This window comes from Amphiprion ocellaris, chromosome 3 (assembly GCF_022539595.1).
Source record: "Amphiprion ocellaris isolate individual 3 ecotype Okinawa chromosome 3, ASM2253959v1, whole genome shotgun sequence".
Classification (NCBI taxonomy): domain Eukaryota; kingdom Metazoa; phylum Chordata; class Actinopteri; family Pomacentridae; genus Amphiprion; species Amphiprion ocellaris.
The window spans coordinates 34,840,513-34,852,854 of record NC_072768.1 but is presented as its reverse complement, the minus strand read 5'-3'; the positions used below and the strand labels follow the sequence as shown (position 1 = coordinate 34,852,854).

Here is a 12,342-nt window from a genome sequence, read left to right as displayed (position 1 = left end):
GTTCCCTGCAGAGATCAGATTGTGGTTCACATCCGACGGCCAGAAGACACTCCACTGAACTCCCACCATCGCCTCATCTGGTGCCCGTTCATCCTGGACGACAACGAAGAGAACCAGGACGACACCAGCCAGACTTTGGCCCTTCTGCATGAAGACAGGGTCAGTTTACACGCAAGTGTTAGGATGGAAAATAGAGTAAAACTTGTAATAGAGAGTGGAGCTGTAATCTAAGAGAAGTTTTTACAGTAGAGGAAAAAGAAGGAACCGGCATTTTGCTAATATTGTTTCTTAATCCCTTGTCAAACACACACAAATTTCTGTGAATCTAAGGGGTACACTATGACAAAAACTAAAGCCTCAGTCAGAGTTAGCAGATATCATGAAGATGCTTTTCAACATTCTTTGTCAACTCAGACATTCTGCTTCAGACTCTGTGTTCACATAAATAATTTGTTATATAATATATAATGTCTCAGTTGACGTAAAGGAAAACACAGTATGTGCAATTTATAGTAGCTTTTCAGAATAAAAGTCTTAGTAATTAAGTCAGTAAGTTTTAATATCTAGACAGTCTACAGCATCAGCCTTAAAATCCACACTTTTCATAGCAAGATAGTTTCATAAACCGGGTTGAACCATGTTGTAAAAACCTGTACAAACCTGATTTAAAAATATATATGTGAGTAAACATTAAGCCATTATGTGAAGGTGCACACAATGCAATGAACCCGCGTTTGTGAATCAAATCTTAATGATTTTTTATTTTACAAAGAAAACTGACATCAGATTCTAACACTCTCATGTTCAGGAAAAACAAACGTTTCATCTGTAATTTTACTTCCTGTTCTAGGCTGAAGTTTGGGATCTGGAGGTGTTGAGAGCAAACAGCAGCAGTTGGCCTGTCGACGCCACAGACGTGAAAGAAGGCCTCATCACCATCAAGGGACACACTCAGGTAGGACTCAGGATAGAAGACAAACAGTGAATTTCTGAACATTTAGAAATACATGAAATCTCTAAAACAGAATGGATCATCTGCAACACAGATTGGATAATGTTCTGCTCATCCTGACTGATTCAGTGAAGTTAGTGGACATTTTTGGTGTGTGGTTATCTGTCTGAAATGATTTTTTTAGATGGCAAACATTTGATTTCTGGACATTCGGAAGTACATGGCATCACTAAAACAGAATGAATCATCTGAGTCCTGCTCATCCTGAAGGACTCGGTGAAGTTCGTAGACATTTATGGCAGATTTTCTGTCACAGCAGTGTGTCTGAAGTGATTTTTTAAAATTTATTTTTGTTATTTTTACATAACAAACAAACAAATGTAACGACATATAGACAGAATAACAGCCATCACAGTATAGCACAATAAAAGCCAAGGTTCTAAGTGTCCAAGACTGTCCATATAAAACGGTGATCCTCCCGGTTTTTCTTGAGTCTTCCATGTATTTATGGGTTGAAGTTTGTTTAGCGTCTGCTCCTTCCAAGAAATACAGCCATGCATTCTCATACGTTCAAAAATGATCAACAAACAGCTCAGTAATAACTGATCACCTGATATTCAGATAAGACTTCCATTTTTCCCAATACTTTTCACATTTTTGTTTTGCATGTCTCAAAGCAAAGGTCAGTCATTCCATAATGTATATTTTCTGAATTATTTCCATCCATTCTGTGACTTTTGGGATATCTTTACTCAGCCATTTTTTTGTTATTGCTTCTTTACCCCATGCTAGTAGTATTTGTGGTAAATATCTATTATGTTTTGTCAGTGAAGAAGGCAAATTTCCTAAGTAAAATACACCAGCAGTCAAAAGTTTGGACATGCCTTCTCATTCAATGCTTTTTATCTGTTTGTTTTATTTTCTACATTGTAGATGAAAACTGAAGAGTAACCCCTTTTTTCAATAACATAATTCCATATGTATTATTTTGTAGTTTTGATGTCTTCAGTATTAATGTATATTAGTGTATAAAATAATGAAATAAAAACCACTGAATGAGAAAGTGTGTCCAAATTTATTTATTTATTGTATTATTCGCTGTATTTGTGTCACTGCATTTTTTAATTGTATTTAGTATATTTCATTGTATTTCAAACGCCTGACCAGGGACAAAGACTGCAAATTAGCTGAAGCTAGACGTCTTATATGCATCGCATTTTCCCTTTTCTGTGGCAATGTTGTGTGTATCGTCCCTGCCAAATAAACATTAAAATAAAAAAATAAACTTTTAACTGGTAGTGTACATCAAAGTTAAAATCTAATTCAGGGGTAGTATTGATGTAATCTCTGCCATGCATCTGTCCAGTGCTGAGAAAAGCTAAGGCGTTCCCAAAATATGTGAAAATGGCCAGCAGATGGGTTTCCACATAACCTCCAACTGTATTCAGGCTTGTCACTTTGGAATTGTTTGATTTTGAGGGTGATAAAAAAACCTTCCATTGCTCTTCTATCTATCTATCTGTCTATCTGTCTATATGTATATATGTATATATGTATGTCAGAGTCATTTTGCTGTGTTCTTTTAGTTGCATAGATTCTTTGCATTAATGAACATACACATTGTTTATTTTCTGATTGTCCAGAGAGTCAGTGAAGGTGCCCTGTCTCCAGATGGAACCGTGTTGGCCACAGCCAGCCATGACGGATACATCAAGTTCTGGCAGATATACATAGAGGGAGGGCAGGACAAGCCCAGGTAAGAACCACTTTCTTGCTCTATCATATGATTTCTCTGCTTTTACCTCCCTCACTTTATGTTATTCCCACCTCCTGTCTTTTCTTGACTCTTTCTTGTCTGTTGTCCAGATGTCTTCATGAGTTGCGGCCTCATGGAGGACGCCCGCTGTCCTGCCTTCTTTTCTGCGACAACCACAAAAGACAGGACCCCGAGTCAGTATTCACACTTCTTTGCTTCACGTTTTTCAGTTTCTTCATGCATACACATTCATTTGAGGCCTTGCTGTTTGAGTTCTAATCTACTTTTTCTTTGTCTTCTGTCTGTAGGGTTCCTTTCTGGCGGTTCCTGATAACTGGAGCTGATCAGAACCAGGAGCTGAAGATGTGGTGCACCGTTTCCTGGACTTGTTTACAGACCATCAGGTAATTCCTTTTGTCTATCATTCTCAATTAAATGTTTAAATGTTTTGTGGCACTCATCCAGGTTGTTTTCTCCTGACTACATCCCTGCTAGTGTTGTATCTGCTTTCAGATGTATGTCGCTTTGGATAAAAGCGCTGTATGAAATTGTACAGTTGTAGAAATGAAGTTACCAGTGCGATATGTTATGACTTTGGTAGAAAGAGAGTACAAATGCCTTCATTGCCATTGCACAAGTACAACAAAATTGCATTGTTTTCCTTTTACAGTCCAAAGAGTGTAAAAAAATAAATAAATAAATAAAATAGTGTGAGAATAGTGCAAAGAATAAAGCATTGACAATACAAAATGCATATTCACAAGACTGAAATAAGATAGAAAATACAATTAAAAGGAGGTAAAAGAACGCATTTAAGCACTCGATGCTGCACCTCAAACATAATAATGCATAAGATTGTATAGGTAGCGGTTATTATTGCACATTATTGGGGTCATGTTGTGATTTGTTAGGATTTTTTTTGCTGTTTTAAAATTGGCCAATATGATCACAACTGGGCAGTTAAACACCTGAACAGCTTTGGGATGAAAACAGTTTATCAGTCTGTTTGTCGTAGGTTTAATGTCCCTGTAGCTCCTTTTAGTGCCTTTCTGGAACATTTTAGGCTCAGAATACATCTGTGATATTCAGGGAATAAAAACCTAGCAGGGCTCTTAGATCCAAGGACTCAGCTCAGCTGTTCCAGGCCAGAGTCCGGACTAAACATGGAGAAGCAGCATTAAGCTGTTATGCTGTAAACAGGTGGAACCAACTGCCAGTGGACATTAAACTTTCACCAAATGTAGACACTTTTAAATCCAGGTTAAAAGCATTTCTTTTCTCATGCACCTATGCATGAAATCTGCACGATATCGTTGAACTATCTGCACCTCACTGTAATGCTCTTAATGTTTTATGTAAAGCACTTTGAATTGTCTTGGACATGAAGGGTGCTATACAGATGAACTTGCCTTGCCTCGCCTTTTAGAGGGCAACAGAACCTCTATAGGGGATTTTGGTTCATAAAGCTGAGCCACGACGTGAACAGGCACAAGCAGCTTAGCTTTCATTTTACTGAAAGTGAAAATGATCAGCAGGAAACGTGTCCACTAAAGCATTTTTCCTCTTCAGCGTATTGTTTCAGTTGTATGCAAAGGGAACACCTCATAGTTACATTATAGTCAAGGCTCTGGCAGTCTGTGTCTATTCTACACTGAACACTTTGCTTTTTTTCTAGACAAGAGATTATTTTTTTTAAATGTTCCCCTTTCAACTCATCACTTTATAACAGTTGAGGAGCGATGGAAGAAATATCCAGATAATGACTGAACAACAGTAGAGAAGATTTTAAACGATGTCAATAATAGATATTTTTTTTAAATGCGAAAGCTTCAACTTTTTTTCTCACTCCATGCTGCTTAAATTTCACTTCAGCACCGCTCACATCAGAAGCCCAAAGCATAATCTGGGAAGGAAACGAGCAAATCTGACAAGATTTGTGCTGATTAAAGTTAGAGCTGCAGTGCAGGTGCATATTTGTTCTTTTATTGGAGTGGGCGGTGATATTGAGCGTAGGAGCAATGTGAGTAAATAGGTCTGAGAGCGAGGAGAGGAAATTTTCATTGTTCTACTCCACATTGATCTGTAGTTAATTACTTCTGTGGTTTACCTGTATCATATCAGCCAAAACATCTCAGATGGAAAAATGTTGCACCTCCAGAGGGCTTTTAAGCGCTCCCAGCTGGGCGTCTTCAGAAGAACATTTGGATGTTTCATCAAGCAAAAAAACTTTTTGGTGAATTCTCAGTATAAATGTTAAAATAAGGCTCATGTCTGACAGGAAACTTCATTCAAAATCACAGAGATTTCAGCCGATAATGGACTAAAAATGTGGTTCAAAAAATGCACCTAATGATGCACCTGGCTAAAGGGCAGAAACCTCACTGGTGATCCATGGTGGCTCCAGCTAACTGAGGCTAAAATGAAGTAAACTGGGCTAATAGTAACCCTATAAATGTCTACCTGAAATGCCTCCATCAAATACGTGCTTCAGACTGACCCCAAAGTCAAATTTAGTTCTCAAATCAAGAGATTTTGGGAAGATTGGTGCTGATATCTCACCATTCGTTTACATAGTTGTTCAACAACACCGTATAAAGATGCTAATTAGGGATAGACTGATCTGACTTTTTATAGTGATGATAACCAATATTTGGACCCGATACACATTAAATGTAAAGTTTTAACATAATATAATGTGATAGCAGAGACTAGACTTCTTCATTAATAAGGGTGACTGTAACTGAATGTGATAAATAGAAACAGTGAGTGATTAAATGATCTTCTCTGTTTATGTGGGATCAGCTGAGATTGATCAGTTTGTCTCCTGCAGTTATGTCTGCCCTTCTTCTCTATTTTCTAAATGTTTCACTGTTTCATCATTTTTATTTCCCACTACAGTCCAGATCTTAAAGCTTTGTTAATTATTGTTTTCCAGACTGTATTTCAGGTTAATCTGTGACTGCCTTCTAACTTAGCTGCTAGCTGTTAGCATAGCATTAGCCACTGTGAGAGAAGCTAATTTCCTGGTTTGTTGCTCAGTTTTTGCTGCTTGTGAGACATTTCTGAGACCACAGAGTGACGACAGACAAACGGAGATATTAGGCTGTATCAGACCTGAAGTAGCATTTAATTGATCAAAAATCAGTCAATAAAAATACAAACAGTTGGAAAAATAGCAAGTATCGACCATGATAATCTCCCAGGCCATTAATCCGTCTGTTCTTAGTATTAACTCTGGGTGGTTTTCCTCTCGTAGGTTTTCTCCGGATCCGTTCAACTCATCGGCTCTGCCGAGTCTCAAGGCCAGTCTGGACCTTTCTGCTGAGTATCTCATCCTCACTGATGTCCAGAGGAAGGTGAGCAGAACGAATGATCTCGAATGTTTTAACTAATGACAGTGCTCAACCACTTTTTATCATTTTTACATGCTTTTGAAATAAATCTGTTGCCATACAGCTGTGTTTTTATAGATACAAACAATAAGACAAAAATTAAATTAAGGCAATAAATCATGTGCTGTTCCACATGTGAGCCAGTTTGAGGCTAGTTTGTTTCTTTTTTGAAATTTTGGACCTTTCCTTTGCCTTTCAATCAATCAATCAAAGTTTATTTCTATAGCCCTTTACAACAGCCCAAAGGGTGATCAAAATGTTTCACGGTAAAAAAAACAAGAAAATAACTTACAGACAATACGGTTACTTAAAAAGGACAAACAATCACACTCGCACTCACACCTACGGGCAAATTTAGAATAATCAGTTATCCTCAGCATGTTTTTGGGCTGTGGGAGCAAACCAGAGTACCTGGAGGAAACCCACCATGCACAGGGAGAACATGCAAACTCCATGCAGAAAGATCCGGGAAGGCTGGGACCCTAACCAGAGACCTTCTAGCTGCAAGGTGAAAGTGTTAACCACTACGCCACTGTGCAGCCCATAAAATATACAATAAAACAATAAAATAAACAGCAATAAAACAGCACTAAAATACATCTAAAAGAAATAAAAGTAATAAAATGTCACCAGGCCGCTAGGTATGAAAAGCCATTTTAAACAGGAAGGTTTTGAGTTGTGATTTTAAAAAAACCCTTTCACCACTCGTTCCTCAAAATTGCTTCTTCTTGGCTGATGTTGCTCTTCTTTGCCAGGTCCTGTACGTGATGGAGCTGCGACAGGACTTGGAGAAAGGAAAGGCGAGTTTCACGGCGGTGTCAGAGTTCCTGCTGACCCACCCGGTGCTCAGCTTCGGGGTCCGAGACGTCAGCCACAGCCGACTGCGACACACCGAGGTCCTCCCTGCTGAGGAGGAGAGTGAAAGCATGACTACAGGTGCTTATATACATTTACACAGGACAGTTTTTGCTATCATTTTAAAACAAGACACCAAATAGGTAGAATTATTGCTCCTAATTTATGCTAATCACTGGTTTGCTTGTGTATTTTCCTTCAGAAGGGACTCAAGGACCCACAGAGTCCAAGTCTGGCATCCAGATTAAGCTCTACTGTGTCCACACCAAGTGAGTTTCCTTCCAGTGTCTGATGTCAGTGTTAAGCTCATGTTGGCTTTAGCGGAGTGGAGTAAACCCCCAGTGTTGCCAAGGACAATTTGGATTACAGGAAGTCAATAACAAAACGCACCAAGTTGCTAAGATTAGCTTTTTATTTATAACCGTCACCCAGAGATGATTTTCACACTCTGAGTTCCTGTAAATGTGACAGTAGAGCCGACAGATATTAAATACAGGATGTATTTATAGTGTTCATTCTACTTCAAGATGTCTTTTATCCAAAACTGTTACTGTAAGAAAAGATTCTGTCATCAAGCTCCCTCCCATTAGATGCAGGTGTGAGTTAACAGTTATTGTGTATAGTTGCTCAACTTGCTGTCATGTTTTGGAATTGCATTTGTTTCCATTGTGGAAAGATCTACTGTAGAAGAAGAAAGCAGATCATGTTGCATGTAGCAGTGGGTGTGTGAAATGTTTGCAAGAAACATGCAGTGGACTTTAGGTTTAGTTATTTTTGGTTGTCTTTAATTTGTCTGCGTTTGTGTGTTTTCAGGAGTTTGCAGGACGTCCAGATCTGGTTTCAGCCCAACATGAGTTCAGGCTCTGCAGGCTTCCTTCCCCATTCTGACTCTCAGGATGGCCTTGGTAAGTTAACACACCGATTCACAGGATAAACCCGTTGAGATAAACCATATTTGTACGTTTTGTTCGACGTCTCCTTTTTATTTGCTTTTATCCGCTCTTTGCTCTTCAATATCTTCTCTCTCCCATATCATGTTTTGATTTTTGACTTTAGATCAGGGCTCCAAACTGCGACCAAAATTTGCAACCTTTTTTTTTGAGTGTGCGAGTTAAAATTTCAAGTGGTCGCATTGTTCTAGTACACGACGATCATTGAGCTGTACTGGTGTCACTCTAACTGGTACAGACAGCTCCTGTGTTAACCACAGTAGTGGAAAGTAGTACTTGTATAACTATGGTGTACTTATTTGCCTTAAAGATGTGGTCTTCTCATGAAATGCAGAGCGTACCTGTATGCACTGCTCGTAGAAAAGAGCGCATGTAGAAAAAAAAAAAATCACTGGGTTTCATCTTGGACAGTTAGTGAAATGAAAGCAGCTTAGATGTTGATTTTAAAAGATTCCAGCGCTGAGTGTCCTCATGCTGCATAATGGGTTTCTGTTGCTGCTTCACAATCAAAGCCACCCATTTTTTTGCAAACTGAATATTTTCAGTTGGCATTAGCTGCAACTTAATACACTTCTAAATCAGAATTATGCAGCTATTTACATTACAACGCCCTAGTTTATCGCTTTTTAAACTGCGTTTTGGTCAGGCACCTGTCCAAACACCGGGGCTACTAAGCAGCAGCTACCACAGCCTGCAATGTGGGGCGTTCAGGGAACATTGGTAAATTGTTGTGTCTATCGATAAGAAAATGTTCCGCAAGTGATGTGTTTTGTCTGAGACGAGGTGCAACCAAATGAGAAAGTTGGTCGCACCTTTGCTACCAGTGAAAAAGTTGATCTGGAGCCTTGCCTTAAATGCAAAACCTGTCAGTGCAGAATTATTAAAAACATGTTATGATTTGTGAAACAGCGGGGCTCCAGAGTGCAACCATTTTGATCTCACATGCAACCTAAAACCTGCAACAAAACATTTTCATTGGTCACACAACAGAGCCTGACATTCAGCAGTCTATTTGCAACCTGGGCGAATAAAGTCACGTAGTTGCAGGTAAATCTGACTTTAGGATGCCTTATTTCAGTGATTTCAACCAAAGTTTTGGTCACACAGCTGTCTCAGCTGCTGTATTTGCAGAAATTTAAGCATCTTTGTGCATTTACGGAAATGCAATTTGTAAATCGTAGCTTTGGAAAGTAACCTGGATTACACACTGCATGCACATTGTTTACGCTACACCAATACAAATAAATTCTAATCCTCTGGGAAACAGTGAGATATGATATGACAACATTATGCACTGCATTTGTTTTAGTGTGTGACCTAAGTATGACTATCAGCAGAGCTTTTGCTGTCAGAATATCAACAATCTAAACTGTAAAAACTGTCAACATTGCAAGAAACTCTTCCGGCCTTGACAAATGAGCAGCTCCCAGGTCATCCTCTTGAAAAGGAACGAGTTAAATGTCTATAAAACATTTATCTTCAGCTTTATTTTGTTGCTAATCGTTTACATTGTGCATTAAGAAAGTGGAAAAAAGGTACCGCTTAAAATCTGTTATTCAGCACCAAAAAAACACAGTGAAAAACACCAGAACAGCCGCTGAACAAAAATTCCCCTGATTTAAAACTGTGATTTCTTTCGTCCTTGGGTATGTGTTTTGTGTTTGTCTAATGTTTTCCCCGCACTGAACTGAAGCACTCTTTCCATTTTGCGTTCCCAGCAGGGTTTTCCGACCATCTCACTGACCAGAGCTCTGACAAGGAGTCAGGAAGTGGCTCCCAGACCGACCTGAGGAAGATCCCGTCGCTTCCTGCTCCCTCTGACTTCCTGTCAAACTCCGGAGCCGGCAGCGGAGCGATGCCCAAACTGATGACCCCGGACGCCTTCATGACACCGAGCGCTTCGGTAGAAACTCTTCAGAACCTGTTTACTGCTGCCTTTTGTGCACACATGCAGCGATCCGTCTGCGTGGCGTCTGAGTTTCCCTCCAGCATGTCGCTTACTGAAACTCTACACCTTCAGCAAGTGAACTCTGTGTGTCAAGCATGTTTTTATTTGTCGCCTAGCAACATCAGTGAATAGCAGCTTCTCCTGCATATTGGTCAAGTGCATGACACCGTTGATGCACAGTCTGTACAAACTAGTTTTGAAGTGGGTCCTTGTTTTTCTTACCTGTGAGCAGTACGATGCAAGGACACAACAAGATATAATGTTGATAATAAAAACAGATTCGCTCAACCAGATGAGCTACTGGGGCGTCCCATGACATTAGCGTTTGTGCTTTAATTTTGTGCAGTTTCGAACCACTGAGAAATGATTTTCTAAATGTTTCACTAAATTTGCTGCCTGTAAATCACTTTTTTTTTAAACTTTTTTCACCCTCCAGGTACCAGCATCTCCAGGCAGCAGCGCCAGCAGTCTGACCATTGTGACGGCTATCAGCAGCAACTCTGACTCGACTAACAGGTGAGCTTTTCTGTAGGGCTGAACAGTCACCTAAATATTTACAAGGCTAGACGTGCCACAACATTATACTAGAACTGAAGCACTGTGATGTCACAGAAACGCCTCGGCTTACAAATAACATTCACCAGACATAAGGGAACATGCATGTTTGGTACAGACCACAAGAAAAGTCATAACATCTTTTGTTTAGATTAGTTTCAGCTGAAAATAAATAAAAACTTGAGTCGTCTTGCAGTATCTGTCAAAATACTTGTAATACTGTTTTGTGTGTTGTGGTTTACAAAGAAAACGATTGTAAATGTGTGATAAATAGTGGAAAGTCTCTGCAGGGCATTAGAACTTCTAACTAGAACGTTAAACTTGACAGAAATTTATCATCGGTGTTCATATTTATTTGCAATTTGGGTCATTACAATTGGGAAATAGACTATAAAGGCTGTGCCAGAAACTGTTTAACGTTTTAATTGCTATACTAAATAACTCTGACTCCAGATGCATTGACTTTCCTGGTTTTTCACTAGTGTCTGATTTATAGGTTGCTTTGTCAGGGTTGTAAAAAATCTGTCAAAATGTATTATTGCCTGTCTTTTCAATTCAATTCTTTATATTAATTAGGCTTGATTAATAACATTTAAACTTCAAAATGAACTGAACCACACGAGTAATTAATATATAAAACAAACTTGCAGATTATGTATTTAAAAGGTCAAAGAGAGGAAAATAAACATAGACACTGTGACACAGAGTCTGTGGTCATTTTTCATGTCAGCACCACACAAGATAAATTATTTTTAAAATTATTTCTGCAATAACAGCAGAGAACACTAAAACATCATAGCCACTGTTCCTAACACAGGCATATATACAGGCAGTTTTACAGAATTAGACAATGACAAATAAAATCAACCGATTTACGACCAAGACCACACCGGAGAATATTACTAGTGCCACCCTGCCACAGTTTTGAAGTGGGGCTCCCAATAAAGTAAGCAGAATATGGCAAAACTCTCCCTAAAAAATGGGATTTTCCGATCCAACAAACACTGACTCCACCAGGAAGAAACTCCACAGTATGCACTCCTTTGATTCTGTTATGTTAAGAAAGAGAGAAAGCACCAGTACTGCCAACAACCGCTAATATATTGGGAGTTGCTTCATGTTACAGTAGCTCAGCCTCAGTGTTTGAATCTGTCAAAATAATAGACTGCTTTCAGGTTATTCTATCACTGTTAACAATATTCAATCAATGATTCAAAATAGCCGAGTAACATGACCCCTGTTCTGTCTGGTAGCTATTGATCATACCTGCATAGGCTTCTCTGTTACATACAGACTCCACTGATCACTAATACAGGGCTCCACGCTAACTTTTCCACTGGTAGCACTGGTGCAGCCAACTGTTCTGGTTGGTCGCACCACCAAATGATTTGGTCATTCCACACCTAGGTCCTTTTTTAGTTTCAGCATCGCCACAGCTGTTAATCCACCATGCATGCTCACGAACAGCTGTTTTTTGCGTAACCTAGTTACATTGAATTGACTTTCAGTGATACAAGACTTGATATTTTCTAAAAATGTCTTGATCTGAAAGTATATTTATGTTGCCACCAGTCCTCTTGTGATGTCAGTAATAAACTGGACACAGGCTAAACACTGAACATCTGCTTGTCTGCAAATACTATATTTTACCGATGTTCCTTAAACGCTTCCCATGCTGGCTACGGTCGATGCTGCCAGGCGACTGCAGTGTAGCAGCTCTGACACGTGTGACCAACCATTTGTTGGAAAACGGTGAAAAGAGCATCTATACAGATTTATCCAAGTTGAAACAGAGTGATTTTTATCGACTCTGCCGTTTTCTATTAGTTTTTACGTCAACACCACAGTCGATCATGTTTATTAGTAAAAACTGTTATCGCTATTAAACTAGTAACCATCATGACTGAATGTGGGGCTACTTTTTCTTCTTAACT

General features: G+C 39.1%; 1 protein-coding gene across 2 annotated transcripts in view; it reads left to right on the top strand.

Annotated features, from left to right (window-relative positions):
- Positions 1-12,342, top strand: part of edc4 (enhancer of mRNA decapping 4) — a 50,289-nt gene that overhangs the window by 8,945 nt on the left and 29,002 nt on the right. Inside the window, exons 6-16 of one of the 2 annotated variants that reach the window (XM_035949641.2) lie at positions 12-159; positions 851-955; positions 2,596-2,708; positions 2,819-2,902; positions 3,017-3,112; positions 5,965-6,064; positions 6,856-7,036; positions 7,158-7,224; positions 7,769-7,860; positions 9,627-9,808; positions 10,290-10,369. In XM_035949641.2, coding sequence (XP_035805534.2) covers positions 12-159; positions 851-955; positions 2,596-2,708; positions 2,819-2,902; positions 3,017-3,112; positions 5,965-6,064; positions 6,856-7,036; positions 7,158-7,224; positions 7,769-7,860; positions 9,627-9,808; positions 10,290-10,369 — 1,248 coding nt within the window. Of the gene's footprint in view, positions 1-11; positions 160-850; positions 956-2,595; positions 2,709-2,818; positions 2,903-3,016; positions 3,113-5,964; positions 6,065-6,855; positions 7,037-7,157; positions 7,225-7,768; positions 7,861-9,623; positions 9,809-10,289; positions 10,370-12,342 lie in introns of both variants that reach the window. The other variant, XM_023273571.3, reaches the window with a different exon arrangement.